Genomic DNA, 24025 nt, shown 5'->3' with positions numbered 1-24025 from the left:
CTCGCTTCGTTCCCAAATATAAGTTTTTTTAGAGATTTCAATAAATGACTACATATGAAGCAAAATAAGTGAATTTACACTTTAAAATATATCTACATACATCTATGTTGTATTCCATTTAAAATGTCTAAAAAAACTTATATTTAAGCACGAAGGGAGTAGTATTTTAGCACGGTCTCCTCACGGCAGATCTACGGACTCTTGTTTTCTTTGTGGTCGATTCCAGTATAATGTTTATTAAAAAAGACGAGATAGATTAGAATTTGTTCTGGCTTGTCTTGTACTCCAAATAGATGACTTGTCTTGTACTTCAAGTAGATGATTGTATTGCTATATATATGCTCACGAGGCTCAAGCAATAAAAAAACAATGATTCCACCAAATCTCTCTCCCTTCTAATATGGTATCTATCACAAGTCGATCCTAAACCCTAGCCACCGCCGCTTCCGCACCCGCGAGCCACCCCCGTGGCGGTCGGCCTCCATGACCACCACCGGGGGCCGCGCCATCCGTACCTTGGGTTCGTCCGCCGATCGTGTTGATCGGTTGCCCTAGAGAGTCTTTTTCCCGAGCCTTGCTCCGGAGTTTTCTCTCTCCCGCCGGTCATCTTGATCGCGCGGTTTCTTTTTGGTTTTTCGATCTATTCTTGATCAGTTTGCATCGCCCACCGCCGCCGTCGACCCCGAGCGCCTCTACTCTGACCATGATGCAACCAGCCGGCCTCTCCTCTGACCCGGCAGCCACGCGTGCCGAGGCGGCCCGTCAAGGCCAGCCGCCGTCCGTGCGTCGGTCCGCCCGTCGCCCTGCGCCGGTCGTCACCGCCCTGCTTCGACCGGGACACCTGCATCGCCCCGACCCGGCGGCCTCGCGCCATGCGACGGCCAATCATAGCCGTCGCTCACGCGCCTGCCTGCCCATCGATCTACATCACCCACCTCCGCCGCATCTGCACAGCGGCCCGGCGGTCTACCTCGCCGGCATCGTCCTCGGCTGCGTTGGGACGGCTGTGCCGGTTGCCTTAACTCGGGCACCGCTGCTCCGTTGGTCGCTCGGGCCTCGCTGCCCGTGTGCCGGCGTTGCTTTGGCAGCCCGGGTGCTAGTGTTGACAAGCTAGTCCACACGACGTCCCACGACGTCCGTCGTCGCCGGCTTCATCTCGGACTCCACCACCACCACGCCTCCACCGAGCAGCGTCCCCGACCTCGCGCGCGATCGGCTTGATCACCCGCTCGCCGCCGTGATCCACCTCATCTACGCCGCGCGACTGACCTGGCCCGTCGGTTACGCGCGCCTCCGCAGGTCCCATGAAGATCATCCCCGAGTTCAGCGCGCCTCTCCACCGATCGAGCATCGGGCTGCGCTTCGTCGCCCTGTCGGGCCGCAGCGCCGCCGCCCCGTGGTTCTCCTTGCGGCTGCATCGACTCATGCATCGCCGCTGCGTCGCCCCTTCGGGCCATAGTGTCGCGATACGCGCTCCCCGCTGCCGCCCCGAGGTCGTCCCCGCGGTTGCACCGACTCGCGAACCACCGTTGTGTCGCCCCTTCGGGCCGCAGCGCCGCGGCTCGCGGTCCCCACCGCCGCCCAGAGGTCTTCCCGCCGTCGCCCCGACCCGCCTACTGCCACTGTGTCGCCCCTTCGGGTCGTAGCGTCGCGGCCCGCGGTCCGCTCCGCCGTCACTGCGCGTCGACTTCCCGTGGTATGCGCCGCGCCGTATTCCTTGGCGGGGGAACGCCACCGTCCGCGCCGGTCATCGTCACGCTGTCAGGGATCTTCACCTACTTCGAGCACCGCCGCCGCACTCCTAACCTAGCCGCCGCCGCCGCCGTCAGGCCGCCGCTGCCGCTCTTCTTTGGCTGCCGCCACCGCTGTTGCCTGTCCAACCCCTTCGTCTTCGTCCAGCACCAGCTCATCGCCAACGTCGTTGTCATCTACCCCGACCGCTTCATCTACTCCGACAATCGTGGGCGACATTGGCCCCGCGCCGATTGGCGCTGCAACCGTCGTCAAGTCCTTCTCTGATGGTCTCTCCGACCTCTTCGACATGACGTACAGCTTGTGCAGGTCCCAGTCTACGCATGCCCGGTGCTGGCAACACTGCCGCGTGCCTTCATCCACGACGTGTCCCCGGGCCTGGCAAGCCTGGTGCGGCGCTTTGTCAACTTCGTCTTCGTCCGTCTACGCATGCCCGGTGCTGGCAACACCGGTGCGTGCCTTCATCCATGATGTGTCCCCGGGCTTGGCAAACCCGCCGCGACGCGTCGTCAACCACATCTTCTTCCCGGCGCACCACTACTTCGACACTACCGCGCCCATGCTAACTCGGCGCTCCCTTGCGCCTGCGGCTCCACGGTGACTTTCTCGACACCGGCCACCCCGACTCGACATCGACCACGGCATTCTTCGCACGGCTACCTCGACCACGGCTCCACCACCCACGCTCTCAGCTACATCGACAAACGGCACAAAGGGCTACCGCCTGCTTGAGCAACCTCGTTGGTTTCCACTCCAGCCACGACTCCGCGATGCGTCGACCGTTACGACTGTGGGGGGGTGTCCGTCGGCTGGCTTGCCTTCGGATTCTTCTCCAGTCTCACCGTCTGCGTCGCTACCGTTGTGACTGTGGGGGGATGTTGAGTATAATGTTTATTAGAAAAGACGAGATAGACTAGGATTTGTTCTGGCTTGTCTTGTACTCCAAGTAGATGATTGTACTCCTATATATATGCCCACGAGGCTCAAGCAATACAAAAAACAACGATTCCACCAAATCTCTCTCTCCCTTCTAACAGAGGACACTTTTTTTTCCTGGCGGCGGATCTAAAGAGGGATGCGCATCACGATCAAATAATACACAATTAGAAGAAAAATACAACAGATAATGAAAAAGAAAACCACGTAGCCGTTGAAGGATTCCAGTGCTTATTTCTTGCGCCAAGGAAGGTACCTAGCAGTCGACATTAGGCAGATCTTTAGTTTCCACACCATCTCGGTGAGATCCATGAGGCGGTACAGTGCTTCCATGTCGTGGTCGAGATCCATCGGCGCATGGCTAAGAGGTGGGAGGGCAGGGACCAAGAGGTGGAGAGAAGAGAAGAATAGACTACCATGATGGAGGAGTAGCGGGCAAGGGGGGTCGAGCGTGTAGAGGGGAGCGGCGACCGAAAGGTGGAGGGGCGGCGATGGGGACCGAGAGAGAGAGGCCGCAGTTGTCTCGTTCATATCTGGAGAGAGTGATAAGGGTTAGCAATGAGCGAACTTAAAACCTGCACACTCAATAGTATGTGTTAGCAATGTGACACCTCACATCGCATATGGGTCTTTCGGGCTGAGTGTTTGTCAGCAGTTGCGCCTGCCGCTCTGGGCGCACTAGTCTTTTTGGCCCACCTCTTCCCAAATACACACAATTGGGCATGCGTGTGTGGAAATTGTTTCAGAAATGAGTTTTGGCTGACCGCCTCCAATGAGGGTCTTGTTAGACCTGATCTGTAGTAGTGCCCGCCACTCAAAACAAGAATACCCATGGAATCCCATATTTATATATTTTGCAGACTCGTGAAAGCCATGGCCACCGGTTTTCCTATAAATATAAGTCCTAAAGCACTATTGTAAAACAACAAGTGTAAGCTGCTACTTCCATTCGGGTATGTAAGGCCCCCTCGTATTTTGAATCAAACTTTTATCATGAATTTGACTAATAATATGCGAGTTATATGTAACAAAAATTACAACATTGGAAACTTCCTTCGAGTACGAATCTAATAGTATACTTTTTGTATCATATAGCTTATATTTTGCTACACAAATTCATGGTTAAAGTTTGACCCAAATACGAGGGGTCTTACATAGCCTAACGAAGGGAGTTGTATAACCGTCATAGTAAATCAAGCTACTGCTATGCAAAAATTATAATTGTTTATCAAAAGTTTTGTAGAGGACAAATGTATTGATGTGGCGTACTTTTTTTTTAGAATGAAGGCTCGAGAGAGAGCCCGGTTTTGAATTAACAAAGCCACCAACCGGCCAGGAGTTACATCGGACAGCACCTTACAAGAGGAAAAGAAAAGGACAGCAGATACATGGTGCTACTAGACAACTCACAAACCTCAACAACACCAAACACTACAACATAATGGACAACAAAGTTTGGCTTGATGTCGATGATGTCCCCAGCCGCGGGATGAGCACCATAAGTGGAGCGGAAGCACTAACAAGATGAGACCCATCATAGGCAGGGAGCATGCCCTCATCTGCATCAGGAGTGGTGAGCTGCAACAACCTACCCAAAACCATCTCCGAAGAGGACCCCTGCCCCTCGTCCTGGCTCGAAGGACGCCGTACCGTCGGAAGATGGGGAAGCTCACCCTAGAGCCAGATAAGATGGCAGCCACGAACAACCTTGAGAGATACTCAACCCCGCCCCCAGCTGAGTCGAGCTCGCCTTGGAAGATCCTCGCCCATACACCTAGAGCCACACACGAAGGGATGAAGCTATCAAGATGGAAGGTGCTGAGGAAGGAAGCACAGAACGATAAAATCGGACCACGCGACCGTCGATCCCCCAATCCCCAAATCAGAACGCCCTTGCATCTCTCGAACCACCAGAGCGGCACCTCCAGGAAGGTGACGGCGGAGAGTGCCGCTGCCATCCCATCCAAAAGGATGAGGTTTTCACCCGGGGCGAGAGGGGGGAGAGGGCAACAGAACCTCGACGGAGCCTCCAGGGAGGGGCACGGCAACAGTTGATGTCGTCGCCGTCGTGGCCGGGCCACACCGCCCAAGGATTTCTCCCGGACTGCCGCTACTCCTGCACCCCAAACGCACCAGATCCGGCGACTAGGGACCGCTGTTGACGCTCAAAATTGGCACAGTCATAAAATTAGCATAGGTTATATCAAGAACAATTCAAACTTATGATTGGAAGTCACCTTGGAATGTCTCTCTTCGAGAAGATCAAGATGGATATCAAGATAGTCTAAAACGGAGCTCGGACTCAAAAGTTATGACAAGTTCAGATATGCTCATGTTGACATCAGAGTAAAGAAAGGCATAAAACTCAATCAAGATGGCCTCTGGTGGAATCTGTTTCAACATGAAAGTTGTGCGTCTCGTTGAAACGATTGATTTTGATATAAAAATCGTCTTAATCCGAGTTCGTATGCAACCTGTGGAGGCAAAACAAGGTCAGAAACAAAAGTTGCAGAGTCATTTCGGACCGACCGAGTTGATTTGATCGGTGAGACCGAGTTTGTCCGAAAATTTACCAGAGAGTTGGCAATGTTGACTCGGTAGGACCGAAGCAAACTAATCGGTAAGACCGAGATTGATCCAGAAAGTTACAGAAAGTTGACCACGTTCACTCGGTGGGACCGAAGCAAACCAATCGGTGAGACCGAGATTGATCCGGAAATTGCCAAAGATTCCTATCCGAGTTAGCTTAGGGTTTTTGATGTTTTGGACGGAATTTTTAGTCCTTTTCTTGTACGGGAAGTCCAGCCGCCTCTTATATATGTTGGGGGTGACGGCCGATTGAAACAACACACAATCGAACAAATCTATCTACATCTTTTACCTTTACTTTTCCTTCTCCCTTGTTCTTCTTCTTCCTCGTTCTTCGTTCGTTCTTCGTGTTGAAGGGCAGCGATCCTCGAGGCTCTAGGGGCGGGCGAACCGACCTAGGGCAGCCCATGGCCGCCGCACGTCCAGACGGGGTCCCTCCCGGGCGCGTGGGGTTTCGGGTCCTCAAAAGCGCCTGCCAGATTGTCTTGCGTACCGCGCTTCCGGCAGGCCTCCTTCGACGTGAGCTGCGGTGCATCACCCCCGGCGTCGAGGGTACACGGTGACGTGTTCGTGTGCGAACAACCGCCAAGGACCAGCAACGCCGGGGTGGAAGGAGCTATGAGAGGGGGAGGGAAAGACCTGCAGATCTGGCGCCGTCCGCCAGGGGGAAGACCGCGTGGCGTACTACATCTAACATGCTTTGACACTATGCATTCTAAAGTTAATTAATCGATTGGCATCAATCACTCTATTCAATTAACAGGCGGGATGGTTATAAGAACGCGGTGGGTTTGGATGAAGATGTGAAGACACTTGAGAAAATGCTGCTTCATAAAGATCAACCTCAGCAAATGTTTATCTCCATACTTGGGGAGAGTGGTGTCAGAAAGAAAACACTGTTATGTACTATCATCGGACATACTGATGCGATTTATGAGTTTGAAATTGTAGTTTGGTTCAACATGCCGGCAGATTACACCACAGAAGATCTCCTCCAAGAAATCTACGATAGAGCATGTGAAAGTGCACCACAACATCATCTGAATGAAGGCATTAATATCGCTGATAAGCTCCGACACCTCCTGAAGAAAAAGAGGTATTTGGTGATTATCGAGGGTACACGGTGACGTGTTCGTGTGCGAACACACTTTTTGGCGACTCCGCTGGGGACCAAACTTTGAACGGTCTCCGGCCCGTTCTTGCTATGAAGAGATCGTCATCTAGGGTTTGCAATCTACAAAGGTAATATGAATACACAATTCACATATGTAGATGCAAATAATGCGTATGTTGTTGCTAGATCATCTAATGAGCATAATGTATCGGCTAGCCCTATATTTATCAATCATGCATCTAATTATGTGCAAGGGCCGATGCAACAAAATCTCCATGATTCTATTTCATATAATTCTAGCAACATGCAACATATGTATCCCAACTCTCATGCATCGGCAACCCCACAAATCCATATGCTGATGAACAACATGATGGGTTCGGTTAATCGATTTGTAACACCTGATGTTAAAATTTCCAATAGCATAGAAGAGAGTGTTTCACCTTTTTATTCATCGGCAACTAATTTGCAGTATGTGAATCCAAACGTGCCGGTGGATAGGGGAATTGGCCATGTTGCTACTAGTTATTTGGCCAATTACCCTCAAACATCATATGCTACACCTAATGCTACTAATTTTTTGGCACCATACACAACTGTTGATGTCCATAATTCGGCTCCGCACCTTCATGGTCATGGCCGAATAAGTGAAACTTCTGCAGGAGCACAAATGCCTTCACCTACTACCGTGGCATATCATGTACCCCCTACACAATTACAGAATTTCGGCAACATCTCATTGCCGAAAGAGTCTAAAAGCATCGGGGGGCAACCATATCCAGACTGGGTGGTTGAGAACAAGCTTACATTCTCTTGGGATTTGTGCAACTCCATTCGACAGGAACTAATAGAAGGAGGGAAGCCTCATGATTTTGCTGCAGTAAAAGCTAGAGTTGTGCAAATGATGCAGTCGCCCAGTGTTGTACCATCTAGTGTACCCCCTAAACAATTGCAAAGTTTCGGCACCTCATTGCCGGAAAAGTCTGAAAGTATTGGGGGGCAATTTCATGAGGAGTGGATGGAAATTGAGATGAAAAGGTTCAAAGCTCGCCAAGCTGAGATGTGGGCTAAAATTAGACAAGAGCGAGAAGCCTTGCAAATTCAAAAAGATAAAGATATTGATTCGGGTAACAAAGAAAATCCAGTTATTGAAAAAGCCGAATCAAGTAGTATATATTCTGAGTCCATCAAATCCAAAGAAGCAAGCATTATTGAGAAAGGGCATGGCAAGCGTAGGAAAACAGCGGTGCTTGATTTTTCTGAAGTTAGCGGAACCTACTTCCTGCCCTATGAGTTTCGTGCCGTAGAAATTGACAAGCCTCTAGGACAAGAGCAAGTAGCTGAACAAAGTTTGGCTGACAAGGATCTTCAAAGTAATGTTGCATGGAATCAAGAAAAAGATGATGATAAGGCGTTGGGGAGCCATCCAAAGATAGATCAAGATATTGTTCAAGTCACACCACCATCATGCTCTCCCAACAAATTTTAAAAAGTATGCCTAGCAAGTAATTTTCCTATTTCCAGATTTGGTCGCAACTTCATAGTTGATGCATCTATTAGAAAAATCCTCATAAGTAATTTTGAAAGACCAATGAAGAAGGGTTATTTACTTGTTAGCAACAAAATTGTTATTGAGCATATCGGTCAACCCATTGTGCCATTCAGAAAGACCGATAGCGAAAAATTATTGCAGCCAAGGCTTTCCCCGTTGCTTTATCTAAAGCTCATATCTAATTGGGTAGCTTTGCTTATTTCTTACTTGGCTTACACTTGGTCTCAATTGAGACATGTATGTTTTAACTATTTTTGTTTCAGAAATTTAAAGCCAAGGTTAAAATCTTTTGAGCAAACCGATGCCAGTATAGTTTCTTATCCAAAGACATCGGAGGTAGAGTGAAAAACACAATGCATAGCCGAATGGGGTGATGCAAAATCTGAATCATTCATTTGCTTAACTCCAAAGCCGTTCTCACAACAAGATCGGCTAGAGAATAAAAAATTTACCTTCAGTTCAAGCATGTGTGATCAAATATTTGATTTATTGTTGAGAAATAATTATATTAGAATTCTTGACCACCATGTTGAGCCATCTGTCCAGGGACGAATGTATTGTAAGTTGCATGATTCATCCAAGCATAATTTTGAGGATTGCAAGATGTTCCGTCAAATAGTTAAATCGGCCATTGATAAAGGACGATTAAAATTTGTTGAGACACCAACAGATGATGGGTCTATTCGAATTGGTCCTGATGGCAAAAGGTTTTTGCATCGGCTGCTTCAAGCCGATCCATTTAAAGAGAAGGTAAAAACTACAGGTGATGGGATTGAGCTTTCAAGTAATCAAGTTGTTGAAGAGCATAATGAACATAATCTTGAGGGCGAGAATTCCATCGAAACTACAATGAAGACGCCAAAGACTGGGGGGCACCAAGCAAATCCAATGATCGACGAAAGCAAATCAAAAGAAAACAAAGGCCGAAATAAGCACAAGTATAAGAGATCAAAAATCGCCTTTGCTGAACTATTGGATAAATATCAAAAGAAGTGTGATGAGAAGAATGCTTGTCGGCCCAATCCTGGAAAGAAATCAAGATCACCCCCAAGGCGCAAATATGAGGATTGGTATTGGCAAAGTGAGAATTTTAATGCAACATATTCATATCCTTATTTTAAGCCACCAATACCAATGTCGTGGATGCCTCCCTATGCTCATATAGATCCATATCCATCATGGGACAGGTATGATACAAGGGCACATTCTCCATCTTATTTTAGATCATCTCACCAATATTATGCAACTTCGAGAAGATCAACATTTGAACAATCACATGTTAAAGACCGCTTCAGTCATAAGAAATTGGTCTAGAGCTCAAGGAAGAAGAAAGAGGTGGTCAAGCAAGTTTACCGTGTTAAAAGATATGGTCGTAAGAGTGCAACTTCAGATTTGATCTCAAATGAAAAAGAGCCAATTAATGTGTTGACATTGGCTACTAAAGACAATGAGACAAAGCAACCAATTATTGAGAGTCGAAGTGTCAAATCTACAGAAAATAAGTTGAGAGTGCACAAGGCCAAAAAGGAATTGCCATTGGTCAAAACAGAATCACAGCTGAGATGCCCACTCGTCTTATCCTATTGGCAAAAGAGGGAACTACAAAAACTTAGTGCACATGAACTTGAAGAAAGGAACATGGCATGGGTTCCCAAAGGAAGTGTTCAAAATAAGAATTATGTGAAAGCATCCATTACACGACGTGCGGCAAAGATGAAGAAGGAAAAGAGTGAAAACTATGAAGGACCAAGCCGAAGGTTTCAACATCTTCGTTCCACACATTATCCATATTCTTCAACTATGTCATTGATGCCTATGTCATGGAATTCGTCATCAGGTATGATTGGTTACCCTCAATGGACTTATTATAATCCATGGATGCAATATAATTTCTTACATCATGAAAGGGTATTGCCAAATCACTATACATTTGATTAGCTACAAGTTTGTTGCTGATCCAAAGGGCCGAAATACTTGATTTGTCATTTCATTTGTTTATTTCGGCTATATGTGCTTTGAATGAAGTTTACATAGTAATGGATGATATATACTTACCGTCCTAAGAAGATGCAGAATGGACGATGGAGTGTTTACATCGTCCTTAGAACCAACATGCTACAAGTTATTTTTCGGCACGCTAGCTATGCCGAAAAACAGGGGGGCATGTGTTGACGCTCAAAATTGGCACAGTCATAAAATTAGCATAGGTTATATCAAGAACAATTCAAACTTATAATTGGAAGTCACCTTGGAATGTCTCTCTTCGAGAAGATCAAGATGGATATCAAGATAGTCTAAAACGGAGCTCAGACTCAAAAGTTATGACAAGTTCAGATATGCTCATGTTGACACCAGAGTAAAGAAAGGCATAAAACTCAATCAAGATGGCCTCTGGTGGAATCTGTTTCAACATGAAAGTTGTGCGTCTCGTCGAAACGATTGATTTTGATATAAAAATCGTCTTAATCCGAGTTCGTATGCAACCTGTGGAGGCAAAACAAGGTCAGAAACAAAAGCTGCAGAGTCATTTCAGACCGACCGAGTTGATTTGATCGGTGAGACCGAGTTTGTCCGAAAATTTACCAGAGAGTTGGCAATGTTGACTCGGTAGGACCGAAGCAAACTAATCGGTAAGACCGAGATTGATCCAGAAAGTTACAGAAAGTTGACCACGTTCACTCGGTGGGACCGAAGCAAACCAATCGGTGAGACCGAGATTGATCCGGAAATTGCCAAAGATTCCTATCCGAGTTAGCTTAGGGTTTTTGATGTTTTGGACGGAATTTTTAGTCCTTTTCTTGTACGGGAAGTCCAGCCGCCTCTTATATATGTTGGGGGTGACGGCCGATTGAAACAACACACAATCGAACAAATCTATCTACATCTTTTACCTTTACTTTTCCTTCTCCATTGTTCTTCTTCTTCCTCGTTCTTCGTTCGTTCTTCGTGTTGAAGGGCAGCGATCCTCGAGGCTCTAGGGGCGGGCGAACCGACCTAGGGCAGCCCATGGCCGCCGCACGTCCAGACGGGTCCCTCCCGGGCGCGTGGGATTTCGGGTCCTCAAAAGCGCCTGCCAGATTGTCTTGCGTACCGCGCTTCCGGCAGGCCTCCTTTGACGTGAGCTGCGGTGCATCACCCCCGGCGTCGAGGGTACACGGTGATGTGTTCGTGTGCGAACAACCGCCAAGGACCAGCAACGCCGGGGTGGAAGGAGCTATGAGAGGGGGAGGGAAAGACCTGCAGATCTGGCGCCGTCCGCCAGGGGGAAGACCGCGTGGCGTACTACATCTAACATGCTTTGACACTATGCATTCTAAAGTTAATTAATCGATTGGCATCAATCACTCTATTCAATTAACAGGCGGGATGGTTATAAGAATGCGGTGGGTTTGGATGAAGATGTGAAGACACTTGAGAAAATGCTGCTTCATAAAGATCAACCTCAGCAAATGTTTATCTCCATACTTGGGGAGAGTGGTGTCAGAAAGAAAACACTGTTATGTACTATCATCGGACATACTGATGCGATTTATGAGTTTGAAATTGTAGTTTGGTTCAACATGCCGGCAGATTACACCACAGAAGATCTCCAAGAAATCTACGATAGAGCATGTGAAAGTGCACCACAACATCATCTGAATGAAGGCATTAATATCGCTGATAAGCTCCGACACCTCCTGAAGAAAAAGAGGTATTTGGTGATTATCAGAGGCATATGCTCCAAAACCATTCTCAACTGTGTGAGGGTGAGCCTACCAGATGACAATAATGGTAGCCGTATTGTGCTCGTGTTGGACACTGAGAGCGAAGAAGTAGCATGGCATGCTAACACCATGAACAAAGATGGCATAAATGGAATCCACATGTTGGGCCGTTTGGATGAAAAAAGAAGTGGGCAATTGTTCTGTTCGAGGGCCTTGAGGAAAGAATTGTCCGATGTGAAGGAAAACAGGGAAATGAGCAAATACAGCAAAATTGTGTATGATATAACTGGGGCTACCCTCTGGCTATAGTGCTCCTGGCTGGACTCCTCCGATCCCAGGGCAGTGGGAAGCAGTGTTGCAACAGCTCAGGCATATACCAGGAATGGAAGAAGCACAAGGTGTTGGAAATATGAGCGATTTACCAAATAATTTTATTAACAGAAATACTAGATAAAGCATGACTAATATAGTAGAGATAAAACAAGTCATGCATTCTAACAGAGAGAAGGTAAATAGGTTCTGCATATATGAACCGTAGCCTATCATATCTAAAGCAGACAGTATAGCAAGTAGCATATATGAAGTAGAACCTATCATGTGTAGGATAAGGACTAGAACAAGATACTGCGGTAGAACCTTTAACAGGAAAGACAAGAACACGTACGGGACAGCAGCAGCAGAAGTGCTGGACTTGGGGTCGGTGTCCTCACCTGCCATGTCGTCGAGGAGGTCATGGACGTCGGGGAAGAAGTCGTCGTCGGGGAAGTAGTCGTCGGCACCGGATCGTCCGTGATGAAGCAGCCAGTAGTCGCGCTGAGCGCTCCCCAAAAACCTTATCACCCTTCTCCCGTACAGGACTCAAAAGGTGCGGTTTCGAAGGCCTACTGTCCCGACCTGCGGTGCACGTCGCAAGACGGGATGGGGAAGAACGTAGCAGCAGAGCAGTGGTCGGAACTTTGTGGCGAGAGGAAGAGGAGCTTCTGTTGTGTCTCTCTGGAGAGGAGCGACCTCTCTTATATAGGCACAGGAGAAGGACGCGAAGAGGCTGCGACGGGAGGTGAAGCAACAAAGGGAGACGAAGCGAACAGGCAGCGGCCGAAGAGGCGCGCCTCGGCTCGGCTCATTCCCGCAACCCGCGGTGCGTCGTGACGAGGCGAGGCGAGGCGAGGCGTGGTGTGGCGTGGCGAGGCGGGCGGCGGAGGAGGAGTGCGCGTGGATGTCCCTCTTGTTCTTATGCTCATACATGTGGGGAAAGAACCTCCCTTATAAAGAGGTCCAACTCCCTCTAAACTAGCAATGTGGGACTAAACTTTTGTTCCACCTCTTGCCTTGCACAAATGGGTTGCGTGGGCCTCTAGGATTTATTAGGAATTTCTGAAACTCCTATTGGGCTAGGCCCAAAATAGACAAAATTCCAGCAATCCCCCACCAGATCTTAGAGGCACACAAAAATTTGCCTTTGGTTCCAAAACACTGTTTTATATACCGGTACTGCAGTGGAGACTGTTAAGTTGAACTTCCACCTAGAACTCTATGCTACACTAGTAAGCAACTTGAACACTGGACTGGGCCTTGAACTGCAAGTTTTCTGCGAATCTAGCTTCACATAAAGCCTTGACCGATACGTGGCTACCGTGGATCTTCCCCGCAGGTGGAGCTTATGCGTCATACTCTGTGACCTTTCATGAGTTTACTAGAGAGAACCCTACTCTCATAGATTGCGACGTTTGACAATCAGACTCATATAGGTGTGTTCTTCAAAAGATGTTCTGCAGGATAACATCTCTGCTTAAATAAGCCACTTAGAACACATTAAGATATACATCAACCTGTCATGCAGATTAGGAGAGTATTGCATCTTCATGGAGTGGTATTATGAATAGTAAGGATACTCTCCTCTTAGTTGACCAACAGCTTGTCTTCCACATCTAATGGATCTCCGATCACAAAGAATAGGTTACCACTGTGAACAACTCATATTGTGGGTCTCATACCCATCTCCCTCGATGCATTATCTATCACATTACGTGATAGACCCTTAGTAAAAGGATCTGCCAGATTTTTAGACGTTTGGATATAATCCAATGCAATAACTCTGGAGTTTTTCATTTTCCTGACAGACTTTAACCTTCTCTGAACGTGTCTTGATGACTTCATGTTATCCTTTGAGCTGCTCACTTTCGTGATCACAGTTTGATTGTCGCAGTTCATAAGGATACCCGGTACAGGTTTCTCAACAACCAATAAGTCATTCAAGAGCCGACGAAGCCAATCTGCTTCGACCGTAGCTGTATCTAGTGTTTTGAGTTCTGCTTCCATTGTTGACCTCGTTAAGATGGTCTGCTTGCAAGACTTCCAAGAAACAGTGCCACCTCCATGAGTGAATACATAACCGCTCGTGGCCTTTATCTCATCAGCATCTGAGATCCAGTTTGAGTCACTATACCCTTCAAGCACCTTTGGATGCCCGGTGTAGTGAACTCCATAATTTGCAGTGCCTTTCAAATAACGCAAAACTCTCTCTAGAGCTTTCCAATGCACATCTCCTGGTTTTGAGACAAACCGACTCAGTTTGCTAACAGCAAAAGAGATGTCAGGTCTTGTAGCACTTGCTAAGTACATAAGCGAGCCAATAATCTGAGAATATTTCAATTGATCTCTAGCAATTCTTCAATTTTTTCGAAGTAATACACTTGCATCATATGGTGTTGGAGAGGGCTTGCAGTCACTATAACCAAAGCGACTCAAGATCTTTTCCACATAGTGAGATTGAAGCAATGTAATCCCACCATCATCGTCTCTCAACAACTTGATGTTCAGAATGACATCAGCCACTCCTAAATCCTTCATCTCAAAACAACGAGATAGGAAATCCTTGACCTCCTTAATAGCATTCAGATTTGTTCCGAAAATCAGTATGTCATCAACATACAAGAACAGGATAACTCCCTCGCCCCCACCATGGCGATAGTACACACATTTGTCAGCTTTGTTCACAACAAAGCCTGCAGCTGTTAAAATTCTATCAAACTTCTCATGCCACTGTTTGGGTGCTTGCTTAAGTCCGTACAAAGACTTCAGCAACTTGCACACTTTCCCTTCCTGACCATCTAGTACAAACCCATCTGATTGTTCCATATAAATTTCCTCGTCCAACTCTCCATTTAGGAAAGCAGTCTTAACATCTATTTGATGAACGAGAAGACCATGTGAGGCGGCTAGTGAAAGTAGAACTCGAATAGTGGTCAGTCGAGCCACAGGTGAGTAAGTATCAAAGAAGTCTTCACCTTCCTTTTGGGTATAACCCTTAGCCACGAGCCGAGCCTTGTACTTTTCAATAGTACCATCAGGCCTAAGCTTCTTCTTGAATACCCATTTGCATCCTATAGGTTTGCACCCATAAGGACGATCAGTTATCTCCCAAGTTTCATTCGCCAAGATGGAATCCATCTCGCTACGAACCGCTTCCTTCCAGTAGTCAGCATCTTCAGATGCATAGGCCTCTGAAATAGAACTGGGAGTGTCATCTATGAGATACACAAGAAAATCATCACCAAAGGACTTTGCAGTCCTCTGTCTCTTGCTCCTAGTAGGAACTTCATTGTTCTCCTCCACAGGACTTTCAAAGTGTTCCATCGAAATGGTAGGTTCGGTAATTGTAACTGGTTCCTGATTCGATGAACTAGGCATCTCCTGATTAGATGAGGTAGCCATATCCTTCATGGGAAAGATATCTTCAAAGAAAGTCGCATCATTCGACTCCATGATCGTACCGACATGCATGTCAGGTACCTCAGATTTTACAACCAAGAATCTATAGCCAATGCTATGAAAAGCATATCCCAGGAAAACACAATCCACAGTCTTTGGTCCAAGCTTCCGCTTCTTTGGAATTGGAGCATTGACTTTCGCCAAACAACCCCATGTTCGTAGATAAGAGAGTTTTAACCTTTTCTTCTCCCATTCCTCGAATGGAGTTATCTCTTTGTTCTTTGTGGGGACTCGGTTCAGGACATGACATGCTGTCAATATCGCCTCCCCCCACCATGCCTTGGAGAGACCCGATGTGTCTAACATGGCGTTAACCAAATCAGTTAGAGTACGGTTCTTTCTTTCGGCCACCCCATTTGACTGAGGTGAGTAGGGAGGCGTCCTCTCATGGATTATACCATGTTCCGCACAAAAAGCATCAAACTCATTGGAAAAATACTCTCCACCACGGTCGGACCTAAGCCTCTTGATTTTTCGATCAAGTTGGTTTTCCACTTCAGCTTTATAGATCTTGAAAAAGTTCAAAGCCTCATCCTTAGATTTCAGAAGATACACACGGCAGTATCTAGTGGAGTCATCAATTAACGTCATGAAATATTTCTTTCCACCTTTTGTCAACACACCATTCATTTCACATAGATCTGAATGTATGAGCTCTAGTGGTGCAAGATTTCTTATTTCCGCAGTCGTGTGAGACTTACGAGGTTGCTTAGCTTGCACACACACTTGACACTTAGATCCCTTGACGGTGGTGAAACTAGGGATTAAGTTCAACTTCGCTAGTCGCGACATGCAACCAAAGTTAACATGACAAAGACGTGAATGCCACACATTGGATTCACTATTGTTGCAAATATGATTAACAACTTTATTGCAAACGTCTGATAAGGATAAACGAAACAAGCCTCCTGACTCATAGCCTTTACCAACAAAGGTTCCATACTTGAATATTACAAATTTATTCGACTCAAAGACAAGCTTGTAGCCATCTCTACACAGAAGAGATCCGCTAACAAGATTTTTATTGACGGAGGGGACATAATGCACGTTCTTCAGCCGCACGATCTTCCCCGAAGTAAACTTCAGATCGACCGTGCCAACACCATGAACAGAAGCACTTGAACCGTTGCCCATCAGCACGGTTGAAGTCCCTGTGGTCTAATAAGACGAAAACATGGAAATATCACCGCATACATGCACATTAGCACCTGTGTCAATCAACCAGTCAGGAGAATGACATACTGAAAGAATAGTGGAAAATATACCATACCTAGCATCCTTCATGTCAGTGTCTCCAATGACAACATTAGCGGTCTTGCCGCCTTTCCCAGGATGACACTTGTCATCGCGATTAGGGCAACTAGGAGCCCAATGATCAGGATCCCCACACACATGACAAGCACCTTTCTTCTTGCCATTCTTCTTCTTGAAGTTCGTGTGTTGCACAGCCTTGTTCTTCCCATCAAACTTTGCTTTTCCATCAAACTTGCCCTTGTTCTTGAACTTGTGGGGCTGGAAGTTCTGCTTCTGTACCACATTGGCACTAGATCCTCCCTCAATACCTCGAGCACGTGTGTCCTTTGCTCTCGCCTTTTCTTCCACATCAAGAGTGTCAATGAGATCCGGGACGGAAAACTCCTGCCTCTTATGCTTCAGCAAGGTAGCAAAGTTCCTCCATGAAGGAGGAAGCTTAGTGATGATACCTCCGGCAACAAACTTGTCCGGTAGCATACAACTGAAGTGCTCAAGTTCTCTAGCAAATGACTGTATCTCATGAGCTTGCTCAACCACGGAGCGCTCTTCAGTCATCCTGTAATCATAGAATTGCTCCATGATGTACAGCTCAGTGCCAGCATCCGAGACCCAAACTTGGCCTCGAGTGCACCCCACATATCTTTTCCATTATCAATTGACGCATAAGCATCAACTATGTTCTCACCAAGAACACTCAAGAGAGCAGCCTTAAACAGAGTATCCATTTTCTGAAAAGCTTGTGCCTGTTGAGCATCAAGCTCTCCTTCAGGTTTGCCGAGAGTGGCGTCATAGCAACTCATGGTTTGAAACCATAAGACTGCTCTCACGCGCCACCTCTTATAGTGGATACCCTCAAACATAGTAGGTCTCATGGAAGCAGCAAAACCACTTGGGGTAAATTGCCTATAATAAGGTTTTTGGATTGTTGGAAATATGAGCAATTTACCAAATGATTTTATCAACAGAAATACTAGATAAAGCATGACTAATATAGTAGAGATAAAACAACTCGTGCGTTCTAACAAAGAGAAGGTAAATAGCTTCTGCATATATGAACCGTAGCCTATCATATCTAAAGCAGACAGTATAGCAAGTAGCATATATGAAGTAGAACCTATCATGTGTAGGACAAGGACTAGAACAAGGAACTACGGTAGAACCTTTAACAGGAAAGACAAGAACACGTACGGGACAGCAGCAGCAGAAGCGTTGGACTTGGGGTCGGTGTCCTCGCCTGCCATGTCGTCGAGGAGGTCGTGGACGTCGGGGAAGAAGTCGTCGTCGGGGAAGTAGTCGTCGGCGACCGGATCGTCCGTGATGAAGCGGCCAGTAGTCGCGCTGAGGGCTCCCCAAAAACCTTATCACCCTTCTCCCGTACAGGACTCAAAAGGTGCGGTTTCGGAGGCCTACTGTCCCGACCTGCGGTGCACGCCGCAAGACGGGATGGGGAAGAACGTAGCAGCAGCGCAGTGGTCGGAACTTTGTGGCGAGAGGAAGAGGAGCTTCTGTTGTGTCTCTCTGGAGAGGAGCGACCTCTCTTATATAGGCACAGGAGAAGGACGCGAAGAAGCGAACAGGCAGCGGCCGAAGAGGCGCGCCGTTCGAATTCAGTGTCCACTACAGAAAACGTTTCAACTCCCACGTGACCTTTCGTATACCCGTCGTTCGTGGCAAAAATTTAGACTGCGGCGCGGCGAGGCGGCGGAGAAGGAGCGCGCGTGGATGTCCCTCTTGTTCTCATGCTCATACATGTGGGGAAAGAATCTCCCTTATAAAGAGGTCCAACTCCCTCTAAACTAGCAATGTGGGGCTAAACTTTTGTTCCACCTCTTGCCTTGCACAAATGAGCTGCGTGGGCTTCTAGGATTTATTAGGAATTTCTGAAACTGCTATTGGGCTAGGCCCAAAATAGACAAAATTCTAGCACAAGATGTCGAGGGAAACAAGATAACTGAATCTGTACTGTCCAAGGGGGTGGGGGGGGGGGGCATATCGAGTGGCAGATGAGCCCTATAACAAAAGCTAAGATCTCCATAAGAACAACCACCATCGAGAGGGTCTTCTGGGCAAGTTTTGAAGACATTCCAAATGACCTCAAGTCTTGCTTCCTCTACTTGGCCGCCATCCCAAAGAATACAACTATATATGCTGATGATGTTGTGAGGATTTGGATGGCTGAGGGTTTCATCAAGCCGCGGCAGGGCAAGACTTTGGAGGAGCTGGGTCACACCTACCTCAAGGAACTGGTGTTGAGATGCCTTGTTCATATTGATAAGATGAACAATGTTGGCATCATTGAGAAGGTCATCGTTCACCGAAGCCTCTATGGGTTCCCCCATTCAGAGGCTCGCGAGGCTGGATTCATGGATGTTCATGGCATGAATGAAATCTTTGTTCCACCATTGGTGCGCCAGTTCTCTTTCACGAGTTTCAAAGGTGGACACACGACATTCACCAACAAGTTCTGTAAGCTGCGTTCCATCATATGCTGGGTCCAGGAGAAAGACCCGAGCAATGACGGCCAAGGAGTGAACCAGAAGCACCGGCAATCCGGCATGATCTCAAGTTTCTTTGTGTGTCCAAGTTCCTTCGTGTAATCTCTGTACATGGATTATGGATTAAGGAACTGCCGAATGAGATTGGTGGCGTGGTACACTTGCGATACCTAAATGTTAGTGGCTGCAATGACCTGAAGAAGCTTCCCTCCAGCATCAAGAGTCTGCTCAACTTGCAGACATTGGACATAACGGGGACTCAAGTCGAGGAGATTCACTCATCCTTCTGGAAGATAAGACGCTGTGTCATGTGTTTGCAGACGAGCTCAGGCTTCCAGCATCCATCAAGGAAGAATTGGACGAGCTGCAGACTCTATGGGGTGTAAAACCTGCCCCAGGAGGAGAATGGGATCAAGGGAATTGCCCACTGCACAAGATGACCAAACTCCGGACACTGGGTCTGCAAGGATTCAAGGAATCTAAACATGGGGGCGCACTTGAGAGTGCTCTCAGGAAGATGAGTCGCCTTCACCACTTGGACTTGATAGGCAATGAGATCCCTTCATGTGTCTTCACGGCACAGAGCCTTCGATACCTTGAGATGGTAGGGCTCCGTGGCACAATCAAATGGCCCGAGGTTGCATCGGATGTTCGCAAGGTCCGGCCGAACCTCGCTCGGCTCGCTCTGCCTTGTCATATTATTACAAGCTTTTGTTCACAGTTCAATCAAATGCTTTGGCGCCTTACAAACAAGAGAAAGAGATGCGGCAACAGCTGCCACTCATGTCTCCAAATATCTTTATTGTGTACATAAAACGATTACTGTAATATTGTATATATAGTGGTGTTCCATATGTACTACTAGTATTTGTTTGGCATCTCTATTCACGCATTGATGTTGCAATCATGATCTGTAATGTCAAACAAAACCAAAAATAGTAAATGCATTTGCATTTGGACCCCGTTTGTTGTACGGTACACACACTTTGTGTGCAGCTCCTCACTGCTGGCCTCCTTTGGTACATAGGGTAAGGAAACTATAGGAATAGAAAAGTCATAGGAAATGAGATGGCATGCATCTCAAATCCTATGAGTAGAAATAGGAAAGGAGATGTCCTTTGTTTATTTTCCATTGAGTCTAGGCTAATGTTTATTTTCCTATAAAATGTGGAGGATAGGAAGATTTCCTCCATAGGAATAGGATTCCATTCCTACAAACCAAAGAGCTCTATAGGAATTTTGCCTATAAAAATCCTACCCTATAAAATCCCTACAAAATTCCTCCAAACCAAAGGAGGCCTGAAGCTCTATGATCCAGGGTGTTGGTGGTAAACTACAGCAGCCCGTTTGCTCAAAGTGTACTCCTGATTTCCTTTTGTTTCAGGTGAAATCTTTTAACACAGATAATTTTAGGGTAGATAATGCAATGCATTGTACGTGAAATAATGTTCAAAAGGCAAATCATCTTCAGAAAAATCATGCCTTCACCCTCCATGAAAGAATATCCTGTAGCACTACATGAAAAAAGGTGGACTAGTCGATAAACGATTCCTTGCTAGTAGAGATCAACCTCATCGCATCGGCAGTGATGATTGCACATTTGCACCTAACGGCGCTACTAACAGCGTGAAAAAAGCGACTGGTTCTTGCTATGCGGACAGCAGCGAAATTCCACCACCTGGGCCTACTTCTCTTATCAGCAAAGAGACCTGCTATTCAGATACCAAGGCCTCCAGCTTCTTGCGGAACTTCGGAATCGCTTCGGCTTTAACGCACATCACCAAGCCCATCTCCTTGTAGTTCTTCAGCTGCATGGGCAGACACAGGATTGTACTTAGCTACATGTTTTAATTTCAAGAGGCAGATAAGTTGCTGATTAAACTTTCAATCTGAGCTCAGCTGTGTGTTACTACGGGCACGCGATAGCTACTTTACAGTTGCAAGGTGCAGAACCAGATGAGAAACCAATATTGTGTTGCTGGATTATTGACAAGTCGGCTAGCAGTGTGGCGGTAGCTAGGTACTAACAAGTGTTATCTCTGAACAAGCTGCAGGGAGAGACATGAAATTTGTGTAATTGTGTTCTCGAAAAAATGCATCTCCCATGGAGTTAGACTGAATATGTTCAGCTCATGTTCAATGAGAGGCCTAACCATATGGCCTACACAAGTGACACGTAGGCCTCGCATCAGTGATCCCACAAACCAGGAGAGATCGAGTACATGCGTGTGAGACTAGACAATCGTACAACAATATACAGGACTAGCACATGCACACGTTAACACATGGGGGCTTGATAGGAAAGGGGCAAACTTGGCTTGTAGGTATAAACAACACCAGATTTCGATAGACTGGTGGTAATGGGAGAACTGAAATAACTTGTTAGAAGGAAAATACGAACAAGAGTTCAGGACAGAACAAAAAGGCAACAAAAGTTCCTACTGCTCAGCATGCTTGTCTACGACTACCGGCATTTCCTTATAACACAATACGAGGTTATGCCTTCCAAAACTAAACAGAAGAAACTAGCAAAGAAACAAATGCACCACGAAGACAAGTAAAACAACCACAGTTGCACACTTGCACGTGGTAAATAAGTATGTACATGTCAAGACATAATAAAGCATCAAAAGATTAGGCACAACTGACCTCCTGCTGAGCTGACTGTTCGGCACGAATTGGGAAAGTGAAAGACCACGAACTAAGCTGGCAAAGAAAGAAAGAAAGATGTGTCAGTACCTGTCACAGAAAAAAAAAACACCCCAGCAGAATGCTTTGATACCTCACGGAAAATTTCGTCCTCCAACTTCGGATAGATAACAGGTTCATCCTCATCTTTGCTGTTCTTTGCTTTCTGCTTTGGAGGAGTTTTTCTCTGCACAAAGTGACAGAGACAAGTTTGTTTGTATGAACAAATAGATTGCCAAAACAATATAGGCTCTTCAATATCAAGGGTACAGTTATACTTGAACCAGACCAACGCATTTGGCTCTACGGATTAACAAAACATGCCACTCTGTACATTCAAGCAAAGCAGGCACTGTCATAAGAAAAAGGAAACATCATGTATATTGAGCTCACCTCCAAGATTCTCACAAGCAACAGGTACTGCTTGAATCGGAAGGAGTCCTGGAGTTCTTGTGTTGGCTTCAGACATGACGGCAAAGGTTTCAAATTCATTAGGCGCATAAAAATGGACAGAACCAAATGTGCTTGACAAACTGATAACCCACCTCATCTTCTGTCGCCCAGGCAACCTCGTCAAAGAGAGAATCATACATCTTAGGGACCATTTCATACGGGAAATTCACAAATCGGCGACAGACCAGCAGGCCGACTGTAGACGCCTTGTCTTCCAGCAGCGACTTGAGCTTCTTCTTGGTGTCCTTGTCGCCGCAAACAGCAAGCAGATACTCCTTAAGATCCTTGATGCAGCGGTTCTCCTGCAAGGCACCAGCAAGGTTTTCAGTCTGAAATCCACCTAAGCATCAACGAATCAGACCACACGAGTCAGTCAATTGTGCATCATACCCCGTATCTTCCCAAATTGAGCACGGTAATGAGACCGAACAGGTCCTCATCGTCGTCGCCCGTGTCGCTCTTGTCACCCCCATTTGCTTCCCCATCCTCATCCTCGTCCTCGGCCATCTTGACAACGGTGCCGACGGTGGTTTGCTCCAGGACGAGGTCGACGAAGCCGGTGAGGTCCCAGGGCTTGGAGTCGAGGTAGGTCTTGAGCAGCAGCCTGACGCCGTGGAAGTCGGTGGGCTTGGGGTCGAAGAAGGCGAAGTCCGCCTGCACTGTCTCCATCTGCAAGCGCCGCCAACAAGAGGAGCAAATCACCAAACTTTGCCGGTGAAACAGTAAATCAACAAGAGGAGGAAAGAGTCAGGCACCTCCTGGGACGCGTCGTCGTCGTCGCTGCTCGAGCACTCCAGGGAGCTGTCGCTGTCGCCGTCGCTGCCCGAGAGCTCCTCGTCGGCGTCGCTGCTGGGGCGCTCCTCCTCGTCGCTGGTGGGCTCGGCCTGCTTCGCGCGCTTGGGCGGTGGCGGCGGCATGTCGGCGGTGTCTGGCGAGCGAACGAGGCGTGAGGGGCGCGTTCGGTAGGAGGGGTCGGGGGGTTGGCAGGACCGCAGGAGCTTACCTTGATGGGGTTTGGCGGCGGGGCCTGCGTTGGTGAGAGGCAGCCTGGAGAAGCCGGAGGCGGGGGAGAAGAGGAGGGAGCGGGCGAAGGGGGAGAAGCCGGCGAACGGGGATGGAGCTGGGCGCTTCCGGCCGGCGGGCATGTCTCGTCGCGGGCGGCGAGGGTGGCGGCGCTGAGGGGAAAGGGGGGGAGAAATAATCGGACTCAGCTCCGCAGCCCTCGCTACCCTCCTTTTTCTTGGAGGCTGGGCCGAGAGGGGAAGACGCTGGGCCCATAATAAGATTGGCAACCAGCGCATCTTGTCTCTGTATTTTCTTTGTCTAACCCAAAAAAAAATATTGTCACGTCTAGGAAAATATATAAATTGCCAATCAAGAAATAATACGTAAACTGCCACATCTATAAAAAATGTATATCAAAAACTGCTAATTGGCAAAGTGAACAAAACCAGTATTTTAACCAAAATGCCATCATATAAAGACCCTACATGGCAAGTTTAAAAATCAATACAAAAAAGGAAGTTGCTGTTGTCAATAAAAATAAAAATTCCATCAAAATAAAAATAAAAAATGCTATGATACAGATACGTATATATAAAATAATAGTTCTAGGATAAATAAGTTTGATATCATTCTCATATTTGCACTTTGCACGAGAGCGGTGGGATAAACAAGAAAAAAGTTTCCCTGGCTGGAGCGATAAATCCGGATAACG

At 47.1% G+C, this 24025-nt stretch overlaps 1 protein-coding gene and 1 pseudogene across 2 annotated transcripts; one reads left to right on the top strand and one right to left on the bottom strand.

Moving 5' to 3' along the window:
• LOC123084053 (putative disease resistance RPP13-like protein 2) overlaps positions 1-20555 on the top strand; it is a 51038-nt pseudogene extending 30483 nt beyond the window's left edge.
• Positions 20556-20633: 78 nt separating this feature from the next.
• On the bottom strand, positions 20634-23591 carry LOC123087522 (protein BCCIP homolog). Of its 2 annotated transcripts, XM_044509553.1 has the most exons (8): positions 23312-23591; positions 23064-23236; positions 22699-22977; positions 22401-22610; positions 22249-22314; positions 21950-22042; positions 21817-21873; positions 20634-20975 (listed from the first exon to the last, which is right to left on the bottom strand). In XM_044509553.1, exons 1-8 carry the CDS (start codon positions 23451-23453, stop codon positions 20880-20882), a joined length of 1116 nt encoding a protein of 371 aa, XP_044365488.1. In that variant the 5' UTR covers positions 23454-23591; the 3' UTR covers positions 20634-20879. The 2 variants fall into 2 exon arrangements, with proteins under 2 accessions (XP_044365488.1, XP_044365487.1); XM_044509552.1 differs by having other exon boundaries at positions 23064-23548.
• Positions 23592-24025: the final 434 nt, after the last annotated feature.

The sequence above is a fragment of the Triticum aestivum genome, chromosome 4A (genome assembly GCF_018294505.1).
Source record: "Triticum aestivum cultivar Chinese Spring chromosome 4A, IWGSC CS RefSeq v2.1, whole genome shotgun sequence".
NCBI lineage: Eukaryota > Viridiplantae > Streptophyta > Magnoliopsida > Poales > Poaceae > Triticum > Triticum aestivum.
The sequence above is the reverse complement of the archived record's forward strand: the minus strand, read 5'-3'. Positions and strand labels throughout refer to the sequence as shown.